The 22,239-nt window shown below is 50.2% G+C and overlaps 8 protein-coding genes across 8 annotated transcripts; 4 read left to right on the top strand and 4 right to left on the bottom strand.

Annotated features, from left to right (window-relative positions):
* Positions 1–5,086: 5,086 nt before the first annotated feature.
* Positions 5,087–6,235, bottom strand: TGAM01_v208197 (hypothetical protein; the record flags this gene model as incomplete). The annotated part of the gene is made up of 2 exons (XM_018809294.1): positions 5,087–6,163; positions 6,227–6,235. 2 exons carry the CDS (start codon positions 6,233–6,235, stop codon positions 5,087–5,089), a joined length of 1,086 nt encoding a protein of 361 aa, XP_018657458.1.
* A 547-nt stretch (positions 6,236–6,782) lies between these two features.
* Positions 6,783–7,288, top strand: TGAM01_v208198 (hypothetical protein; the record flags this gene model as incomplete). The annotated part of the gene is made up of 2 exons (XM_024550278.1): positions 6,783–6,901; positions 6,985–7,288. Coding segments are annotated over 2 exons (423 nt in total), but the record flags the coding sequence as incomplete, so codon positions are not given.
* A 341-nt stretch (positions 7,289–7,629) lies between these two features.
* Positions 7,630–8,616, top strand: TGAM01_v208199 (histone H2A.Z; the record flags this gene model as incomplete). Its single annotated transcript, XM_018809296.1, has 3 exons — positions 7,630–7,740; positions 8,243–8,374; positions 8,428–8,616. 3 exons carry the CDS (start codon positions 7,630–7,632, stop codon positions 8,614–8,616), a joined length of 432 nt encoding a protein of 143 aa, XP_018657460.1.
* Positions 8,617–9,524: 908 nt separating this feature from the next.
* On the bottom strand, positions 9,525–10,169 carry TGAM01_v208200 (hypothetical protein; the record flags this gene model as incomplete). The annotated part of the gene is made up of 1 exon (XM_018809297.1): positions 9,525–10,169. One exon carries the CDS (start codon positions 10,167–10,169, stop codon positions 9,525–9,527), a length of 645 nt encoding a protein of 214 aa, XP_018657461.1.
* A 745-nt stretch (positions 10,170–10,914) lies between these two features.
* On the bottom strand, positions 10,915–13,360 carry TGAM01_v208201 (hypothetical protein; the record flags this gene model as incomplete). The annotated part of the gene is made up of 15 exons (XM_018809298.1): positions 10,915–11,093; positions 11,157–11,383; positions 11,436–11,564; positions 11,617–11,694; positions 11,754–11,955; positions 12,020–12,044; positions 12,095–12,127; positions 12,196–12,224; positions 12,289–12,517; positions 12,572–12,643; positions 12,699–12,763; positions 12,816–12,847; positions 12,919–12,991; positions 13,096–13,199; positions 13,266–13,360. The coding sequence occupies 15 exons, from the start codon at positions 13,358–13,360 to the stop codon at positions 10,915–10,917; spliced, it is 1,572 nt and encodes a 523-aa protein (XP_018657462.1).
* A 1,337-nt stretch (positions 13,361–14,697) lies between these two features.
* TGAM01_v208202 (N1-acetylpolyamine oxidase) lies at positions 14,698–16,770 on the top strand (the record flags this gene model as incomplete). Its single annotated transcript, XM_024550279.1, has 7 exons — positions 14,698–14,840; positions 14,908–14,938; positions 15,014–15,151; positions 15,221–15,251; positions 15,317–15,336; positions 15,415–15,667; positions 15,761–16,770. The coding sequence occupies 7 exons, from the start codon at positions 14,698–14,700 to the stop codon at positions 16,768–16,770; spliced, it is 1,626 nt and encodes a 541-aa protein (XP_024404986.1).
* Positions 16,771–19,011: 2,241 nt separating this feature from the next.
* On the top strand, positions 19,012–20,733 carry TGAM01_v208203 (serine peptidase; the record flags this gene model as incomplete). The annotated part of the gene is made up of 3 exons (XM_018809300.1): positions 19,012–20,020; positions 20,083–20,224; positions 20,286–20,733. 3 exons carry the CDS (start codon positions 19,012–19,014, stop codon positions 20,731–20,733), a joined length of 1,599 nt encoding a protein of 532 aa, XP_018657464.1.
* A 154-nt stretch (positions 20,734–20,887) lies between these two features.
* On the bottom strand, positions 20,888–21,896 carry TGAM01_v208204 (hypothetical protein; the record flags this gene model as incomplete). The annotated part of the gene is made up of 3 exons (XM_018809301.1): positions 20,888–21,475; positions 21,541–21,744; positions 21,813–21,896. The coding sequence occupies 3 exons, from the start codon at positions 21,894–21,896 to the stop codon at positions 20,888–20,890; spliced, it is 876 nt and encodes a 291-aa protein (XP_018657465.1).
* Between the last annotated feature and the right edge of the window lie 343 nt (positions 21,897–22,239).

Consider the following 22,239-nt stretch of genomic DNA (forward strand, 5'->3'; position numbering starts at 1 on the left):
AGGAGAAGCAATATGGAAGAGATGGGGCCGCTGTGTCATGGGGCTTGTACTGTGTGAAGACGACATACCCTCGCCACACCCTTCAGCGGTTTGTGGCGCACGAAGCTTTGCAGGCGGTGCAAAACAGTGGCTGCATGCAACCAGGCCAGGGGTTGCTGGCCGTCGGAGGCCTGGAGATGTTTTGTTTGTTGCGGCAGAGAGAGCTGAGATGTTGACATGCAGGCTAATTTAGGTGCGTCAAAGGGCCTGAATGGCTGGATGCCCTGCAGATGTTGAAAGTAGCATTGAGGCTGCTTCTATTCAGTCAGCTTGAAACCTGCGAACCAACAAGCACAGTATCGTTGACTGTCTTGCTCCAACTCAAACGTCACCACTTCTACCTGATAGCACAAGGACTTGCTGCTTCCCACATCATTTGTTCGGTTTATAACCGTTGCGAGGGCACCAGAAAACGCGGAATCACAGGTGCATACGCAGACTCCCTGTCTAGCTCCCATGCAGACGCAGGGGTTGCTTTCACGCTGAGTCAACCAAAACACCCTCCCGCTGCAGGATCTCCTTCACGTTGACCAAGAGCATCGTTGGAGAAGCAGGGAAGCCTCCACTCGATCAGCGTCTGCTGCTGCACTGCATACACCACATGCATACGAAACATGAAGAGGAGGCGTCGTTGCTTGATGCCCGTCTCTGTCTCGTCCTCATGATCCATAGCTTGGTGTTGATGCACGCTCGATGCTCCCCCTTTCGACCCTCACTTCGCTCTGCTCCCTCAACTCGTCTTACATGCTGTAAATGCTCTGGAATGCCGCCGCGCCGCCCGCCAAAAGCAATTTGCGCCACGTTGCAGCCATCAAATTTCGGGATATCTAGGCACACACGCTCGATCTAGCGGCATGTGGTATGGTGCACCTCTACGCCCTGAAACACGATGGGTGAGTGTAATAAGACGCCGCCGGCACTAAAGGGGCAGATGGGCATTAAACGGCAGTTCGAAAGAAGACCCCTACTGCATGGCCGAGCGATTATTCGCATCTGCTTCAGACCACGGTTCGTATTACGAAGCAGTGCTACTTGGAGTGGGAGTGGTAGTGGTGAATTGCGTATGCTTTGCCTGGAGAGGTTTACGAGGCGTCATCTTCCCGAGGACCAGTCAGCCACCGGCATCACACATCGTGATCGTGATGGGCATTAGGTACGCCTCTTTTTCTCTTTAAATCTTTCTTGTGTACGCGACCCTCCAGGTAGCAAAAGAAGCCTGTCAGTCCTAGTAGCACTACTAGAAGACTTATAGTAGTACTACCTACTACTGTGAGTAGTTTGGACGACGGGACGGCGTGGCGCTCACTAGATCCCGAGTTTCGGTTTCTCGTCACTGTTTATCACGAACGCGGCGGTTGAGAGGCAAAGACAAAGGCCTGCTTCGGACAATTAACTATGCTGGCTTCATTCTTCTGCAGAGAATCTCGAAAGGGCGCTGTCAGCATGGGTCGCTTCTCATTTCCAAAATTTCCCGTTGGCTACCCCTTTTTGCTCCTCGCAACCTCGAGTCCTTCAGCGATTTTTTCCCTTCTGACGGTATGTCTCCAGAATATGGATCTTTAGCGTATCCACCCGCGATCAGGGCTGTCTAGCGAATCGGAAACGTAGCTGGCCGAGTTTGCAGGGGTATGGGTTGTCGCTGTTGCATTCTGCTCAGTCAGGCGACAAGCCACCATCGCCAGCAGCCACTTCCAGCAGAGAAAGCCTCACATGCAAAGTCACAAGGGCCTGTTGCGTTTCTTTCAGCCCACGGCACGGGGACTGCTGGGCCAGCTGAGCTCCTGAGCAGAGGCTCCAATCCCACAGATATGCAATATCGCCTCGCGGCTCCGTGCAGGGCGCCAACAAGAAACACGGTACCTACGATATCTACCAAACCGTGAACAAGAGAATGCAACTATCAGATGTTGCGCGTCACACTGTATAACGCACTGCTACATAGGTACATAACAGCACTCTTTGGTGCCGAGTTCATCAGGACAACTGTTGTTGTCATCACGACAAACATTTGGCCTGCGCCCCTTTCCGCGAATCGGGCCCCTTGATCTTCCTGAATTTCCGGGGCCAATCTCGTTTTCTGCCATCTGGGCTCTTTGACTAAAAGTCGGCAGCCCGAGGCACCGCCTTTTTTTGAGGATCCACTCAAGGCCCCCTGACAGCTCCCAATTCCGTGCCATTTCCAAGTCGTGCACGTATCCCGTACTCCGGGATCGTGAATTGCCAAATTTAACATTCTATTGCATCTAGGGCCCAATCAGTGTTTCTTTGAGTCTAATTTGTCAACTACATGCTAACCATTCCTTTTGCTATCAAGTGGCCTTTTTGCTTTCAAAAGTACTTTATCTCAAGCAAACACTCTTCATCAGATCAAAGGGCGGATATACAGCATGGTCAATGAATCCTTTTTATGTCTAAGACAAGCAAAATCTCTGCGACCGCTGAAGATGTCGGGTAGCTTCGCTATCAGGGACGCGCAAGCAACGTTTTAAGATTGGCTCCCCCTTGCTCTGCTGCTTTTAATGAAGGACTAATATATAAAGCAGTCTTGTGGCTCTGAGACTACGGGCATCAGGATGCATCAATCACGTGTTGGTACTCGTCAGTTGTCATTCCTACTGTACCTAGGAGTACCTCTGTGCATAGAAGATGAGCTACTGCCACCAAATCCTTCGTGTAACAATGGCTTCGATGGCTGCAAACGCACCGCATGCGCCCATACCCACACTCCCGCGGTTTGCTTGCCGGGCATTGGCCCGTTTGCCTCCCCTTGTGCACGCCCGATCATGCACGTATTTGGGAGCAGTACCTGCAGCAGCCTGCATGTCCTGGCGGCTGGTTAGCTCGATTCGTATCTGCCCTTCAGTCGATGAACGTTGGGACGAACTCGATACGTGTACAACCACGGATTGCGCTACGGTTCATTGGGGGAGCACAGACGGACGCCCGGGCATGTACTTGCATTCGACTTTGTAGGCGGCTCTGATTTGACACCCAAGTTGTGGTTAACCTGCGATCGGTTCGTAGGTGAGTGTAAAAGACGGCGGTCATTGTATTACTCGCTCTTTGTATTTCACTGCTCATGGTTGCGCATCCCGATCTATGGACTGTAGATGCGCTCAAGCTCAAAAGCGTTATTCGTAAGACTCAGCCAAGATAATGCTGTATAGGCAATGCAATGCATTGTATTCTAGCAAATAAGAGATCAATCCGCAAAATTAACGGCTCATTACTTTATTTTGCGGCGTTGTCGTGGAGCACAAAATAATATCCTACAGGCAGCCGTTGTTGTAGGATATGGATATGATGCCAAGATGAACATAATATAGATACACATAACTACCTATATCGAAGGAAAGGTGCACGGATTAGTAAAAGTTGTTCATGCCTGTCATATCAGCTGTGATTATAGCAAACGCATGATGTCATTACATGTCTTCCTCATTACTGCGTCCACACAAAATGCCTTGAAAACTAATGCCTTGAGCAGGCATAATTAAGACGACAAAGTAGTATAACATGTGCTCTAAAACAGCCACTTCATAGCCTCAAACAATTCAAACTGTCTAAAAAAGTAAGAGATTACAGCTAACAGTCCATATCACAACCAAAAAGACCACCATTCTGACACCCATTTGTGGAGTCGCCACATCCAAGTCCCGCGCCATCACCTCCAACACACTTACAAAAACCCGCCAACAAAACAAAACTCTGATAACAATCTTCTTACAAGTAATTCTATAACACTGTCTAGATGCATATTTGCCTAGAGCTGTCGTTAAGCGAGAACGGCGGTGTACTTCTCCTTGGTGCCAGGCCATGCATGCTTTCTGCAGTAAGATATCCACCTGGCGGGCCAATCTCCTGGAAGACAGTACAGCCACTCCCAAGCTGTCAAAGTGTGCCCATACGAAATGGTCTAGGGCTTTATCGCTGTAGAATTGCGTGGTGGGGAGCAAAGCCATTTACTCTTGCTATGCAAGGCGCTTTGAATAGGGAGGTATTCTGGGGACATAGTCCCTTTGTGACTTACCTTGGTAGCTTTCATTGTTAGATAATAGATGTATCCCCATGGCAACAAAGTCTATGACACAAAGTGGACCTTGCGGTAAAACCCTTATTGTAATGTTTAAGATACTGTTAGTTCTTCATAAAATAGCTTGGAGATGACATTTGGTGTTTGATAAGACATATACTAAGTCTGTTTTTTGTACGCAATACCTACCTTAGGTAGGCTTCATTGATGTGCCTCTCGGAAACTCATTGTAAAAGAGTCGAGCTCAAGCATATCGACAAGTATATGAGAAAGCGGTGTTATTAAATGCCCTGTAAACTACAGGCCTAGCTTATATCATCTTAGATATTTAAGTGTAGAGTTTGTAGGGTAGGAGTGAAAAGTGTTTTAGTTGTTGTATCTAGATTTCTCTTCTCTACTGCATTAATATCGTTTTCAAATGATTATGAGTTAGTCGCAGATTTTCAGTCTCCATCTGGGTATATGTATGAAACGAAACGAAACGAAACGAAAGAGTCATTATGATCGTAGTATTCCAAATGGAGAAACGAGGGAAAATGATACGAGAACAAAGTTTTGACCAGCTTCGTGAGCTTTAGCGCGGGGCTTTATCGCACTGACGTCATCACAGCGAAACCCAATGAATGCTCGTTTTGATTGGTAAAGTGAATTCGACGTACAAGATTAAACGGTATCTGCCCACCTAACTGCGGCATCTATGCGGCAATGACTGGGATTTTCCGCAGAGTTAGAATCACTAAAAAATGGGAAAAGCACCAACGTATATTGTTGCCAGGGGTTTGACAACGCCAATTGCCGATCATCATAGCGGCGTAATTACTTCACTGTTTGTATTTACTTGTACACAGCCCGGGTAGCCTTGTTCATCCAACACCCGTCCGCTCATCCTAGTCCAATATAGCTGTTGCGTTGTTTGCTTCTGTGTAATTTGACATGTGGTTCCTGTATCATCAATTCCTTTCTCATTCTATTTCGTACAAGAGAGTACCTGTTATATCGGTCACGTCATGCATTTCATTTTGCCTGTTGCTCAACGTCTTTCCATCTACCCATGCGCATCGGGTCGAGAGCCTGCAGCTTCGTGAGCCAGGTCTGTAGATTGCCAGCTCCATCGCTCTTATCTTCTAGCCGATTTAGAGCCAGGTTGTATTCTAACAGAGCTTCGTAAATCCACTTGATGTCGCTATAGTCTTCTGACAGATCCGTAATCTCATCAATCTCGCGCTTTAGGTAGGTGACCTTTTCGTCGACAGTTAATGCCGGCGTAATGCTCTGTCCATTCCCGTCTCCCACGATTTGGGATACCAGAAACTGATGGTAGTACCATAAACTCTGATCTTCGGGCCCGACATTGAGGCCCTCTCGTACAAGATCGAGCTCTTGGGCGAGAAAAGCCGCTCTGGCCTTGTCGTCAGAGCCCCGCTGATCCAAGACCTTTGGTATGAGCAGGCTTCGATTATGCCATGCGGAAAAATTAGACAAGTTATTCCGAATTTTGGTCGTTGTGTAGGCGAATTCGTCTTCAGCCATGCTCTTGCCGTCTAGTTCGGGACTCTCAAGCTGAGCCACCACAAATCTCCTATATCCCCAGGCATGGTAGTTGCGCTGATCCTTGTTGAGCATCTTGGATACCAGACCAAGCTCCGTTTCCCATATTTTACGTGCTGCCGGAAGGGGTAGCCGCAAGATAGCTTGCGACAGAAGCCATTGCCGGAAATTCCAGATCCAGTAGCACTTGGGAAACTCCATCAGGAGCGGCATGGTAAAGGCGATTTCAGATTGTAATACGTCGCCATCTGATTGCTGGTTCTTGGTGTCTGGCGTCGCGCGTTGGGTATCTGATGCCGTTTGGTCTGTTGTTGCGGATAACAGGCAGGATAAGAGACACCGGCGCCGGACGTTCCATACTGTGTAATACTCGGGGTTGAGGCGGAGGAGTTTGGTGGTAAGGTCGTAGAGTTGGAGGCTGTAGGTTCCTGATGCCGCTTGGGAACGGATCTGGTCTTCGAGGCTGCGATACTTGTTGATCTTTTCGATTTCTTGCAGCCGCTGCTCTTCGGTGCGCACCCGGGTTGTGCGAGCTACGTTGTGCTGCAGCCTTGCGGATTAGCAATCTGCACCGCATAAATAAACTACGGGGAATGCCGTGCTTACGCTTGCCATGATTTGCCACTGTGAGTTTCGTAACGCAGAGGTATGGATGGTTGGACTTTGCAGAGACAGAAACGTGAAGACATACAAACCACGGGTGGCTCGTTATCAGCAGCTATCTGCTGCAGGCAGTTGGAGGTGGGATGTACATGAAGCTCTACAGATCTCGTGCCGGCATGTGGTCCGTGCGAGCTGGAGTGACAGGCTAGCAGGTACATGTACTTTGGTAGCTCGTTCCAAGCCACAGCAGCGCGGATACGGCCATTTGGTGCAAAGAGATGATCTAGTTTGTGCACTGCAGCAGAGTAGCGCGAATATCTTGCTGATGTTTTGCCTCCGTATTTGTGGTATATTGTACCTGTGGAATGGTAAAAGTAAAAGAAATTAATTCTGACGCAAGCTCAAAGCAAGTTCTGTTTCCGGCCAAGTTCAGTGACCTGCAATGTCCTGGCATCGGCAAATAGCCGGCTTTAAGCCATGCCTTGCGCCACAGCCTGGCCGCCACAGCGGGACAATGTCAACTCTAGTCGCCGAGTTTAGAAACAGTTGAACTCCAGGCTCACCAAGGCATGATATCGCCCAGTCAGGCCAGCAACTTCGCACCGGCTTGAACTGGCAGGATGACTGCTTTGAGGTGATCCTACGCCTTGCCTTTACCGCCTCATGCAACGTCATGGGGTAAGACAAGGCATTGGCGGCGCTGCTGCGATGGCAGCTGAGCTGTCTGGTCAGTATATCCCGATGCCATGAGTCGTCTTCAGCACTATCTCCAGTGCTATGCAGACGTCTCTACGGCGATTGTTTGTCGAGTTCTCCCACCTCAAGCTGTCTGGTATGATGTCTTTCGACGTCTTTTCCAGAGGGTTTGAGGCCTTGGAGCCCCTTTGGCTGACTGACGCCCTTTGCCGGCCTGCCACCATCTCGAGCTGCCTGCGATGCGCCAGTGGCGGCCAGCCTTCGGCTATACTCCGGCCTGTCGGATGCGGCATTCCATCAAACGGTCTCACTATTACGCCGCCAGCACCGCCCAACGGCTCGACAGAGGCTACTGTTGGAAGCTCTTAGGCAGCTCAACAGCGCTGGAGCCTGCGAGAGGGGCAGTTTTGGGGAGGCTGGGGGAGCTCATTCCGCTGAGGCGAGGGCGCCATGGCCAGAAGGCTGCTGTTCCTTGCAGCGGACGTCCCCCCCAAAGGCGGGCAGAAAAAAAAAACATGACAGCAGCTGGAGCCCGCTTGCGTCGATTTGCCAAATTTCTACCAAACATCCCACCACTTGCTTCGACGCCATCACCACCTCCGCACGCGCATCACCCTCTGCTCTCGCCTCTCGCCAGTGCAGACGCTCCATTTCACGCTCGAACCATCGTGCATCTTTAGTCGCCATCCCGCATCGATACGCCGCTCACAATGGCCGGAGGCAAGGGCAAGTCGTCTGGAGGCAAGAGCTCCGGCGGTAAGACGAGCGCCGACGGAGCCAACAAGAAGCAGCAGAGCCACTCTGCCCGAGCCGGTCTTCAGGTGAGTTTCTGGCCGTTGGACAGCGGCAGCAGCATTTGATTTTTTGCCCTCTCGTGGCCATCGGCTGCGTGGCCTCGTCCTGCTTGATGCCCAAACGATTTGCGCGCATGCACGCCCATCTGCACCTCATGCGAGTCCCGCTTTAGCTTCCAACCTCCCCGCGATGGCCGAGTTCGACGAGTTTTTTTTCCAGACGACGTTGACGCGTTCGTCATCCCATCGCTGCCACGGCTGCTGCGACTTTGTCCGGAACCGCAAAGGCATCTTGGTGATGGATCTCGCTGGACTCGAGCCGCGCAATTGTGTCACCTTACCAAGTTTGCTGCCCTTGGGCTGCTTGGATGCCTAGTCGCGTAGCTGAGCGCAGGGAGGGGGAGAGGATTTTTTTTTCTAGCGGCGGACACTCTTTGGGACGGAGTTATACCCATGCCATTGTCATCGAAACCAGGATTACAGCCAAGAGATGTTCTGTTACTAACCGCAATGTTTTCGGCGCATTTAGTTCCCCTGTGGCCGTGTCAAGCGTTTCCTCAAGCAAAACACCCAAAACAAGATGCGTGTGGGCGCCAAAGCCGCAGTTTACGTCACCGCCGTTCTCGAGTATTTGACTGCTGAGGTTCTGGAACTGGCAGGCGTAAGTTTCTCTTTAACCAACTTGCTACTTTGCAGCATTAACCGTCCACGCAGAACGCAGCCAAGGATCTCAAGGTCAAGCGCATCACCCCTCGCCATCTCCAGCTGGCCATCCGAGGTGACGAAGAGCTCGATACCCTCATCCGCGCCACCATCGCCTTTGGTGGTGTCTTGCCGCACATCAACCGCGCCCTCCTGCTCAAGGTCGAGCAGAAGAAGAAGGCAAAGGCCCTGGAAGCCTAAGCTGTTTCTTCTACTCCCGCGCACGAATCGCTTTTCGCTCTTTTTTAATACTTTGAATACCTTCTGTTTCGAATCGCGGGGCGATTGACGGGAGATGGGCTGGGAACCGTTGAACTGGATGACGCTTTTTGATTTTTTTTTTCTGCAGAGGGTATCCGAACCTGTCAATGGGTATATACAACCTGTAGGAGGCTTGGACAACTGTGCAGATTCTGGGCGCACGACAGCAGACTCGACAAGGCCGAATGACAGGACCGCGTCCTGATGGTTTAGTCTTGGTACCAGTCGAGCAAATGGCTAGTCGTGTGGGCCATGTACAACAGTTGTTTGTGTTTGGGTCTTTTTTTGTTTGATGTTGCTCGAAGCAGTTTGGAGATAGTAGCTGATGGATTTGATATGGTGGACGAAAAAATATCTTGTTGGGCGGCTGACATTGCCAGGCAAGATTATCTTAGGGCTGGGTACTTTTACAAAGAAAAAAAAAAAAGGAAAAAAACAGGCACGATATATGGCTCTCTTGTGCAATATCTAGTGTTTTAGAGTGGTTTGTTTAAAGACGTAAGACCTATTTATATTCCTGTGGGTGCCACTGTCGCAACATGCCGCCTTTGTTTGCTACCAACAATGTCATTCTTTATTCGGTAATGGTGCTTGGTACTAGGGAAACGATCTTTTTATTCTGTTAAATGAGTAATTGAATGTAATACATGTTTGGAGAAGCTTGCTGGAGATGTAATTCCTAGACGCCGAGCGGCTGTTGAATCTTTCATGTGCATAAGGGGCACCTGATACCGTCGTAGTACTGCTGAACGCATTTGCATGTGTGGATATAGATGGAGAAACTGGCTGGCTGGAAAGTAAATACAGAAACAACATGGAAGGCCATGCTATCGAATCGTAAACTGAAATTACACTCTCTCCTCCTCCCTGCCCTCCACCACCTGGACCGTCTCCTCCCCGCCTATAATCACTCCGTCGTCATCTACTTCCTCATCCAAGACATCCTCAATGCGCCATTCTTGGCTCAAAGGGGAGGGCGTCTTTTGAAAGTTTCTGCAGCGACGGCGTGCGTTTTTCGTAGTGTTTTTCGTAGCGTTTTTCGGCGTCTTCGTAGCCCTTTCCCCTGCGGGCTCTGATGACGATGACGACGATGACTGGTTGGCAGGCCTGGCCATTCCGCTCAATGCCATCGTGGCGAAGCACTCGTTGGGGCGACTGCAGTCTGTGAAGCAGCTGTATGTGCCGTTGAGCATCTTCTCGAGCCGCTCGCTCTTCTGCTGCCTAGATGCTTCTTCATCCGCGGCGATCACGGGCTCTTCTTCGAATGCGGAGCTCTGCTGGAGCAATCCGCTACGACGCGCGTTGTAGATTGCCCTCCAGCCGTCGAAATCGAACTGAACACTGCAGGGATACTGTACGGTGTTCCTTTCCGAGTAACAGATCCTGTGACCGCAGTCGATGCATCTTTGCGTGGAGCCCAGGGCGTAGCGACGATGGCATTTGTGGCATGTCCAGATACAGAGTCTTGGCTGGATGTTTGAATTTGTGTCCATTGCTTTTTTGGGGGTTTGTATTTTCGTGGACGGAGGATGATGATGGTTGAGGACTGTTGGTGGACTGTTTTTGTCGAGGATGTTGAAGTTGGGGATGTTGAAGATGGGAAGTGTTTGTTGAAGAAGAAAGAGGAACTGGAGAAGAAGTCGATGTTGATATGATTGCGATGAGCTTGAGCGAGTAGAAGAGATTGTCTTTGCAAGCTGAAAGCATGTAGTAGGTCTCTTCTTTCTCGAGTAGGGAAAAGCTGATGTGGCCGCTGGGGCTGATGATGCTCAAAACTGCTGCCTTTAGATGTTGAAAAACGAAGAAAGCAGCTTTAGGGCCTTAGGTTTAAAATTTGAGTTATTGAGGCTGATTGCAAAGTGTAAGAGTACCTAGGTAGATATGGCCCGTATGGGGCTGTTAGGTAGGTCTATACTTGTATGATACATACAGGTTGATTCTTTTTATTCGCTGGCAAGATGCACCATGCTCTATTTTTTGATTCATCTTTTGGTTCGTTTTTCCAGTTAGGTTCATCAGCACGAAGTATTTCATGATACATGAATGGATATCAGTCCTTGTTTCTTATTGGCCACCTGTCATCGTGAGATCTCCAACGTGTATCTCTGGTCTAAACCAAGTAGCTTTTGTTCTAGAAGAAAACTTTATATAATCTTTAAATAGATACATACTTTGTCCTGTACATTATACCAGGTAATGCCAAACTACATGTACCAGCCCCCACAGAAAGCCCATGCTTTAAGCCTCCTTGCTCGGCGGTGCTACTTCTTGTACGCTCTCTATTTCCGTGACATTCTCTCCGATGACTTGTCCGCTAACAAGATTTACGCGAGGCCCCGTAAAGTTCTTTCGGCCGTCGATGATCCACTGAAAGAGAGAGATTGCGATGATGATGGCGAACGCCACGATGCAGTAGTCTATGACGGCGAGTTAGTAAACCTAGGTATATCTACATGATATGGGATTCTTATATGACTCACTCATGTTGCTGCCGGTAACGGGTAGAACCGGAGGGAAGACGAATAAAACCGTCGTGAGCGAAATATACGATAGCGATATGATGTCTGCTGTCCAGCCAAACCAACTGGGCAGCACCCATTTCCGCTCAGGCAACTTCTTTCGTCCTTGGAGGCAGTTGACCATTATGGGCAGGCCATACGAAAGATCGAGGGTGACAACGGAGGCAGAGATGATGGCGTTGAAAGCACTTGGTGGCGTTAGTCTGAGAAGAGGCAGAGAATACTCGGTAGAAGACTTACCTTGATGAACCTAAAAAGATGAGGCCGAAGATGATGACGACGACGGAGGTTAGGATGAGGGCATTTAGAGGAAGGCCGAGTCTCGGATGGACGCGAGCAAAGAATTTGGAAGCAGGAAGTCCACCATCACTATAAGAGTCAGTTGAGGGTAAATGTCTGAAAGTGTTCAACGATTTCATACCGAGCAAATGCAAAGATCATGCGGCTACTCGTCGTCATGACACTAAACGTCGCGAAAATCAGGCATACAAGCGGGAGCCTAGATTTCAGACTGTCAGATGAAGAAAATAGTGACGAGGGATGAAGGACAAGACAAACATGAGCAGGCAAATAGCTCCAGCAGTGTTGCTCGTGGCGTGAATCAAAATCTGCAGCAAAGGGCCTGCTGCCGAGCTGATGACATCGTCAATATTGCCGGCCACGAAGAGCAGGACGATGAGGAAGATGGCGCCGGTGAAGGTGCCGATGCCGACGCAGATGACCATGATCTTCGGGCCTTCTAAAGCGGCGTTGGGGATTTCTGATGTTTGGTGAGTATACATTGTACTATAGTAGGAAGTCAATTGGAGAAAGCGGTCATCTACCTTCAATCATATGGGCGACGGAATCCTGAAGAGAGTTAGCTATGATCAAAACGACAGAGAGAAAGAAGGACATACAAAAGCGGTGACGCCAAGACCTCCTTGGAGGAGCTGTAAGTTGTTAAAAACGCTGTCAGATATCTTGTAATCATCGTGTATATTGTGGGTTGTATACGCACACCAAGGAGCCATGCAATCCCATCAGGCCCTAGCACGATTGTTAGTATCAAGAAATACGCATTCATTAGTTGCTTGGATATGATGGTACATACATCCTGTCGTGTTGATGAATTCGCGGAATACGAAATACGCAGTGTTGTAATTTGGTGATGCACATGCGAGCACCGTAATGGACACAAGGACAAAGCCACCGATGGACCAAATAAAGGCACCGCGATAGAGAAGCGGCAAGAAGGAGTTCATGAAGGCATTGATGACAAAAGATGCGAGAGTGAAGGCGATGTAGATGAGGAATTGGTGCCAACGTTGAGGCTCGTAGCTCTAGCATGAGTGTAAGAAAGTTGTCCTGTAAAGATGAAGACTGCATGTGGGTACCTCGTGAGTGGCAGAGATTATGCCAAGAATGAGTTGGCTAGATAATAAAGCATTGGTGGCTACGAGGGCGACCTGTAGGCGGTTGGTGTTAGAGGTTGATGCTGATATATTAGAGAAGAGGCCATACCCAGCCGGCGACGTTGACCCAGCCTGTTATCCACGACAACACCGGAACCCATTTCGGCCATGAGACTGTTTTCTCGTTAGAGAAGCAGATGGTATAAGTCGGGGAGAGAAGACATACTTGCTGCAACCCAATGGTACTGCCCGCCAGCACTACATAGATACAGGTATTGTTAGCAAAACATACCCCAGTCTATTCTTGCCTAGCATTATCAAGGACACACGTTGGATACGCCGACAGGAACTCAGCTAATGAGGCGGCAATACACAGGTTGCATATTCCCGCTGTGACTAGGCCTGTACACCCACACCCACATGCACGTTAGCCAGGACAAGACGACGCAAAGGGGGGAACTAGATATGCATGTGCAAACCCATCTGCATACGACTGTTTTACTGACCCCAGACAACACCGGTGCTACCTCCGGACGTTAAGCTGAGAGACAGACTTGCAGAGAGAGCTGTCCAGGAGTTTAACACGGCGAATGCTAATCCCAGCATAGATCTAACCTTTGTAAGCCAATCATATGAAAATGAAACGGGGGAACTTTTGCCAGGGGACTGGGCTCACAATGTGGAAAAGTTGCGATTCAGCTCCGGCTGGTGACCCATGGCCGCCAGCTGGGCATCATCGCTATTTTCGTGTTTGGTATATTCTTCGCTCATCGTGGTACCTAGATGATGAGCAGCTATTGGATACTGTTCACTTTCCGTCTCATTTGGTAGGATTCTGGGGAGATCACAATGTGACGCAGGTGCCCTGCATTTGGGAGAGGCAGAGGAGAAGGAGGGTGAAAGAGGAGTTTGTTGTTTTATTACAGAGCGTCGTAACAAAAGATGGTGACAAGAGATATGGAGAAGACATTGCAGGCATCGGCCAACTTAATCACACTATCGTATCATCACTGGGGCTCAATCTTGAAACTGGGTCGCATCAGACGAGGTAACGATATCTCAGTTGATCAGCATTCTGGGTTGGGGGACACAAGCCCGAACTCGGCGTGCGGAGAACATGGGTTTAACAACCCCGGACTTCTCATACTAATGCCGGGACAGGCAATTGGAGGGAGAGCAGTGCAGATGGACAGATCCGGTGTGATTGACCGACCAGGTGCTAAAGCTGATTAGCCCACTGATAAAGGAAATCCAGCATGAGACTCGATACCTGATGCTGGGATGGCTATCAGCCGTGTAGATAGGTATCTCGGCCGAGCCCCATGTAAGCCGTTGTTTAGTATCGAAACGTGGAGACGGCGTGGCTCTCCCCGCTCAGCAAGATGCGGGGAAATCGATAAGACGGCTCAAACTGGTTAGCAACTGGCATGGAACTGGAAGAGGGCGAAACGGAGAGCGCCGACGATTGTTCGTTTTGGTAGGTTGTCGGATTGTAAGTGCAGTGTGGTGGAGTTTTGTGGCTTAATGCTTGTTGATCGCGTTGTGTTAGACGCAGGGCGTCAAGGGCGCGACCTCGGCTGCAATGCTCGTATAAGCCATTGCTAGTATCTGTTCGTTGTGCCTGTCTTTACTTATCTGTCGGCGGATAAGCATGCATGTGGTACCTATCTACAGATAACAGCGAGAATCAAAAAGTGGAATCGAGCCAGCGTACTTATGTGATGTTTATCGGCACGAGACTCCACGCCATGCTTTCTGGGGTTGCACTGATGGGTCAGATGCAGATGGAGATCGCCAGGTTCGTCACTAAGCCGCGGGCTGAGGCCTGTTCCGCTTGACAGCTACATGTCGATGTGCATGCCGCGATACTCAGTTTGTATATACGGGATACAAGATGCACATTCATAACCTCGATGGCATAGATGTGAGTGGGCACGTTAAATAATAGTTCGTTTCGTATGCAGGCCCAGCCTCGGATTTTACGTCATGAGTGTGAATAGAAGTGGTTGGTGGTGAGTAGATAAGGGACGAGGTGAAGCTCTCGTGAGAGGAAATGTGTTTGAACAAGTCTCTCAAGGTAGCTTGAACACTAAGACGCCTGTGAAATTATGAAATACAGGGAAAAGATGTCGCCGAAAAGCTTCAATCTCGGTGCTCTAGTTGTCCTTGTAGGATGGCTTCCATTGATTACTGCAGCACCGGCGAGTAGTGGCGGCGATTCGACATGTAGGAAGACATCTGTGGCGATATTGTGAGTGTTTATACCAGAATCCTGAAATTTGGATAACTATAGGCCAGTTTCACTAACATGTTTGCAGAGGCGCCGGAATGGCTGGTATCACCGCTGCTGTAAGTACTATGATGACAATTACTCTATACCTTCAAGTATAGTCTTCACAAGTTCTTGTCTAACTGTGCTTATAGCAAGCCTTGCACAACGCCTCTGTGTCCGATTTTGTCATTATCGAGTACCAAGATCGAATTGGCGGACGGGCGTGGCACGGTGACTTTGGCAAGAAAGCGGATGGAAGCCCGTATGTGATTGAGTACGGTTGTAATTGGGTACGTATCCGAGTTCGAATTCATGATTAGAATTGGTGATGAGAAAGTACTGATGGCATTGAGTAATAGATACAAGGGCTTGGAAATACTGGAGGTCCTCGTAAGTAGCCATGACACCTTCCTAAAGCGAGATATGTTGGGACTTGAATGCTGACATGATGCTAGAGAATCCGGTCGACTTTCTTGTACGTAGCATCTTCATCCTCGCTTTGGACTACATGTTCTCCTACTGCCGAGCCAGTCTGACATTGGATTGAATTTAGGCCCAAAAATACCACCTCGCCAACACTTACTCAGACTACGATTCCATTCTAACTTACGATGAAACGGGATATTCAAATTACTCTGATCTCATAGACGAGTACAGCGATGCTTATGATACTGCCGCTGCAAAGGCTGGCCGATATCTGGTCCAAAACCTGCAGGATGAAACTATGCGCGCAGGTCTTTCTCTTACAGGATGGAATCCTAGGCACAGTGATATGAAGAGGCAAGCAGCTGAGTGGTGGAATTGGGGTGAGTTATTCCAAATAACAGCAGTCATTTGTATCTTCATATATCAAGAGACACGTTTAGCTTGTGGGCCGCATATATACTGACGCCATCTAGACTGGGAGGCCGGATACCCTCCCGAAGAGTCATCCTTTGTGTTTGGCGTTGCAGGCGATAACCTCACTTTCAACCAATTCGGCGACGCCAACAACTTTGTCATCGACCAACGCGGCTACAGCGCAATCATTACCGGCGAGGCGTCGACTTTTCTGACCAAGAACGATCCCCGGCTGCTGCTCAACACGCAGGTCACAAACATTAGCTACTCCGACAGCGGCGTCACGATCTACAACCACGATGGCAGCTGCGTTTCTGCGGCCTATGCCATTACGACCTTTTCACTAGGCGTGTTACAGAGAGATACAATACGCTTCTCTCCCGAATTGCCGCAGTGGAAGAAGAGAGCTATTCAGAATTTCGCCATGGGAACTTATACTAAAGTCTTTCTTCAGTTCAACGAGACTTTCTGGCCGGAGGACACGCAGTACTTCCTTTATGCTTCGCCTACCACGAGGGGATATTACCCCGTATGGCAGTCCCTCTCGACCGAGGGCTTCATGCCCGGATCAAACATCATTTTCGCTACTGTTGTTGACGATGAATCTTACCGTATCGAGCGACAAACCGACGAAGAGACCAAAGCAGAGGCAATGGAGGTTCTTCGCCAAATGTTCCCCAACGTCACTATCCCCGAACCCATCGCCTTCACTTATCCACGCTGGACCTCTGAGCCATGGTCTTACGGAAGTTATTCAAACTGGCCGCCAGGAACTACGCTGATAGCCCATCAAAATCTGCGAGCCAACACCGGTCGTCTGTGGTTTGCCGGTGAGGCCACCAGCGCAGAGTATTTTGGCTTCTTGCACGGAGCCTGGTTTGAAGGTCGCGAGGCTGGCGCTCAGGTTGCGGCGCTGCTTCAGGGAAGACCGTGTGTGCAGTATGGAGACGATAGGCTGTGCGGTCAGAGGGTACATTATGAGACGTTGACGGGGACGTCGCCGTTGAGCCAGTATAGCATTTTGAATGGATGGGCTGTGAGCAGTCTCTATGACGGTGGCGATGATTGAAGGCTGTACATATTTCACATGCATTTCTGCGTGGTGTTGATATATATCCCCCATGAGTATAAAGTGAGTCAAGAATCATACTGTCTACTTTGAAACCAGCACAGCATTAGCACATAATGTTTTGACTATTTGGCAATAATAACTTCGCACAACGTCTGAGAATCCTGTTCGTCTAAACAGTAGAAAAATCGCAGAGACGAGGGGGGTTTTCCTTTTTCACAGAGCACAGCATTAAGCTTATAAGTGGCGATGTAGCATGCTACACTACTATTCTCAAAGAGTGATGGAAGTATTCAGCATGGACCGTAGCTTTGTTTGTCAAAGAAACCGGTTCCTGCATGCCAAATATTTCTGGTGATGCTTAGAGGCGTCGCGTCTGTTCGCTCTGCCTGGCTCAACGGCACCTTTTTCCTGACGAGAAGAATGTTGCCTCAATGCGATACGCGCACAAAATCACAGGAGCGAGTTTGACGCGACTAGAGTAGCGGCATTATAACATCAACGGCGCGAGAGCTTCAGAAATATATCGTATCCGTGAGTGAATGAACACTTTGCGTCGTAATCGCCCTGGAGATGATAGTCGTGTCGATTTCTTATCTCTCTGAAGCTCTCGTGTTGTCGATGTAACGATGCCACCGCTTTTGCTCTACCACTGCTGCCCCTGCTGCCCCTGCCGAGTTGTATGCATCGCGAGCATCGCGAAAGCGCGGACATCGTAAACGCAAAGTCGGGCCTCGTTAATGTCATCTCGTAAGACTGACTGCTCATTTCTGTCTGTTAGTAAGTACCAACACATATTTTTGGCGAATGCCTCGCCGCCTTTTGGAATTAGGCTTGTTGGGCTAAACGCGATCGACAATGGCACGAGCTTTGATCGTCTCGTAAACGAACGGGCGGTGACCAAAGTCGCACAAGACCAGTCAGCCGGCTCATGTAAGTTGAGTGTGACCCAAGAACGAGAGAGCGCATTCAACATGTAATGCCAGCTTTTTACATTGTCTGTGAATCGCCCGTCTTTTCATTACGTACCAGCGCAAGATAAATATATATCTAGAGCGGATGACAACGCAAGGCGGAAAGATAACTGCCCGAGCACAATGAGGGGAATCAACGGATTGCACCGATTGTAATGCAACATCAAATGCCTGCCTGCCTGCCTGCATCCTTGCATGAAGCCAACGACAAGGTCCCCAACCAAGCTTTCGCCGAGCAACTGAATCGCGAGAGCTGTCGATAAGCGGGCGCATACACCGATGATGGCTGACAACTCCCTGGTCATTTCCGGGCTTCTTCACAGCCTCCAATGCTAAAAAGATATCCCTTCCAAAAAGGCAGTTTCCCCACAGGTTTTAAAAAGTTCTTCTCAGGAACATTCAACAGGCTGGTAGCGCTATTCGAACTATTCGCCATCGCTGCCGGCCGGTAGAGCCCGGACCCCGGCTAGCAGTATGCCGTATCGGGAAGGTCGATCGAAATAGGCAAGGATCTCATCGGGCTGTTTCCTCGTTTCTTGCTTTCAGTCAGAGGACCTTTTGAATCGAATTTCAGAGGCACCCGGAGCAAAAAAAATTGTTCAATTGGGGCTTGGGAAAACGGAAATCGGCCGATGTTACAGTGTCTAGCATCGGCTTGAGAAGGTCTCCTTGTTCACCGGGGCAATTGCTGCGGTCTGCCTAGAGTTCTGACAGGTCAGGCAACTTCTTAGGCAGACTAGTGCCATTGTTTCTTCTTATGATTCCCAGGTTCTTTTGCTCTTTAAAGCTGTCGCAAATGACAAGTTCTGCGCTTTGTAAATCTGCCTGTCAGTCATAACTAGAGCGGGCGCCTCAAACCAGGCATATATATTTTCGGCAGCCCAAACGGGATATGAATCTCTCGGTAGGAATCCGGACCTGACTGCGGCGGGCTAAAGAACGTATTGGCGACAAAAATCCCTTGGCGCATGCGGGCGAAAATAGTCAGGGCCTTATCTGGCTTTGCAGCCGGGGTAAGGACAATGGACCAACACGCGGGAGCTTTGACAGGAGTAGCTAGAATGGGCCACTTGCGTGATACAACCTTGTCGATACAATAGTTCTTTTGAAAAGGATCCTTTGGTTGATTGGTCAGAGGGTTGTAATTGAAAAGACGCGATGATGGGGTATATAAACTGTTCCGGCCACTCGCCTCTGACAGAATGAGAGAGTCAAGGCAGCTGGAGGATTTCGGTAGCTTTCAGAGCAGATAGGCCAATCCGTCACAATGCGGTCCAACTCCATCTCCGTGGCAGCGGAGCTTCTCCTGCTCGCCGGCGTCGTCTCTGCCAGCACTCCTCAAGACACAAGCCCTCCCAAGGCCCCCGTTGGAGCCAGCGTCCTCGCCACGGGCAGTGGTCCCACGTATGGCACCTTCCAGCAGCTCATCGACCACGATCACCCCGAGCTGGGCACCTTTTCCCAGCGATTTGTCTACAATGGTGACTACTACAAGGGCCCCGGCTCGCCAATCATCCTCGTCGGACCCAACGAGTCTGCTGTGGACGGTTACGAGGGATACACGACCAATGCCACTCTCCCCGGCACCTATGCGCAAGCAGTCGGCGGCGGAGCCATCATCATCGAGCACCGCTACTGGGGCCAGAGCTCGCCGTATCAGTCCCTCGATACGGAAAACATGACATACCTCACGCTGGACCAGTCCATCCAGGATCTCACCTATTTTGCCAAGAACGTCGTGCTGCCGTTTGACCAGAACCGCACCAGCACGCCCGACAAGGCGCCCTGGGTCCTCAGCGGCTGCTCCTACAGCGGTGCTCTGACAGCATGGGTGCAAGATATCGCTCCGGGAACATTCTGGGCCTACAGCGCCTCCAGCCCCGTCGTCGAGGCCATTGGCCCTCTGTGGCAGTACTTTGAGCAAGTCAAGCTGGCCATGCCGAAGAACTGCACGTCAGACTATGTCAAGATCGTTGACCACGTCGACAGCATTCTGCTGGGCAACGATAAGAAGGCCAAGGCCGATCTGAGAAGCTTGTTCAAGCTGGAGGGTGTTGAGTACGACGATGATTTTGCCGCTGCGCTGGTCAACGGGTTGTATACCTGGCAGAGTGTGCTTTTCTCGAATGGCTTCAGCGCCACGAACCAGATGTGCGACTATGTCGAGAACAAGTGGCCTAACAGCACCAGCCCGACTCCTGGTGCTCAGGGTGTTGGTCTGACAAAAGCCCTGGCTGGATATGCCAAGTGGTTCACCGAACTCAGCCTGCCAAACAGTGAGTTTATACAACAACTATGCTGATAAAGATGAAGAAGACAAATTCTGACGTGTTGATAGCTTGCGCTTCTTACGGATACTGGAAAGGCGAGTTCGATGTCGACTGCTACAACACGCACAACGCCTCCAGCCCCTTATTCACAGATCTCACCCCCGGCAACTCTGCCAACCGCCAATGGAACTGGTTCCTCTGCAACGAGCCGTAAGTCCAAAAAACCCTATACTCACAAACACGGGCATTCCTATACTGACAAACACCGCAGCTTCAAGTGGTGGCAGGTCCGCGGCGAGGGCAACCTCGTCTCCCGCCTCGTCACACAAGCCTACTTCGAGCGCCAATGCGGCCTCTTCTTCCCCAAGGAAGACGGCCACACCTACGGCATCGCCGAGGGCAAGACCACGGCCGACGTCAACAAGGTCACCGGCGGTTGGTTCAACGTCAACACGCACCGCCTGCAATGGGCTGCCGGCGAGTTCGACCCCTGGAGGCCCGCAACGGTGATGGCGACGACTCGTCCCGGCGGCCAGCTGCAGTCGACTGCGGCCCATCCCGTGCGCGTGATTCCCGGCGCAGCGCACTGTGGCGACCAGTTGACGCGTAATGCGAAAGCGAATGGCGCGCTGGCAACGATTTTTGCTGCGGAGGTGGCGACCATCAAGCAGTGGGTGCAGGAGTTTTATGCTGAGAAGGGAGGAAAGAATCACTATTAAGTCAAGTATATATTAGGCGTTGGACGGTATATAGCTTTGGATGAACATGAATACATGAACGGCTTGGATAATCTCAAGCCTATGAATTAAACAAAGACCAATTAGCAATTGTCTTGATAGGTGATCAAGTACTCTTTCGTCACTCATCTTACCATTACCAAACTCCGGGAATGATGGCCCACTTCTTCTTAATCTTATCCTCCCCAAACCTCTCCATATACCACTTCTTCCCATTCACAGCCCTCGGCAGCATCGAGAAGATCTCATTCACTAGAAACGCCCTCGCAGGGGCACACCCCCACCCAGCAGCCATCCAGAAGCCAAACCACTCAACCCACTCCGACAAATAGTGCGGATACAGCATGTACCGAAACAGCCCCGCCTGCGGGATTTGGTAGTGCTTCTCCACGCTGGCGGCCTGGCCTTCGCCGCCGGCCTTTTTGCGGATACGTTCCTGGCGCTTCTGCTCACGGCGCCGGATTTCTCGCAGCTCCTCGTCGTGGAAAAAGTTTGACGAGAGGCCAAGATAGAAGATGCCGATGCCGAAGATGAATTGAGGAACGGAGCATACAGAGGACCAGGCTTCGGTGGTGGTTGGGCCGTAGGCGGAGAGCCAGGAGGAGATGCAGAGGGCGTTGCAGACCTGGAAGCCGAAGGCGAGGGACCAGACGCCAACGTGGATAGGAGACATGGAAGGTTGGAGGAAGGGGAAGAGAACAGCCCGGTAGCAGTAGTGGATGACCTTGGATGATATGTCAGTGGATATTGTCACTATAAAGGGTGATTATGAATGTAAATGCAACATACAAACAGCCCTCCTAGCACTCGATTCTGGAACGGCAAGTCATCGACACCCGCTTTCTGCGGCAACGTGTTCATCACGTACAGCAGCGTCAAGAACCCAGGACACTCCATCGTCATCCAAGCCAGCCGGCCAGGGATGTTGAATCTGCTGCTCACAGACGTTTTGCCCATGCCATACCAGCTAATAACCCATTGCAGCGAACCACACTGTCAAAACAGCAATTAGCACTCTTATACTTTCAACCATCAAGACAAGAGATATGAACAAGACTCACAATCGGATAGCCAATCTGCCACCAAAAAAGCAGACGCTCGTAATTCTCCCGCGTGGGCGGATACCACCCCTCAATTAGAGACATGATGGTGATGATGGGAGACAAAGAAGAGCAGAAACAAACAAGGCCACGCGTCAAATAATCATGTAAGATGCTCAATCATAAATCACCAATCGCTGAAACACAGTCATTGACGTAGACGCTCATGTAGCTCCCAAGTCAGCCACAAGCCTCTTGTGGCTGGCGGGCGTGATGATGTCAACAAACAGCTATAGCAGTACAGCTCATTCTGCCGCCAGACACCACCTGCCCAATCTATGTGTGATACCAGTATAGCAGATAACAAGGCTGACCCCGATAACTGCATGGCGTGCTGGCGCAATGGTAGCGCGCAGTCCTCCTATTGCTATCCGTAATGGGGAGATCC

Source organism: Trichoderma gamsii (genome assembly GCF_001481775.2).
Source record: "Trichoderma gamsii strain T6085 chromosome Unknown Scaffold_33.2, whole genome shotgun sequence".
NCBI lineage: Eukaryota > Fungi > Ascomycota > Sordariomycetes > Hypocreales > Hypocreaceae > Trichoderma > Trichoderma gamsii.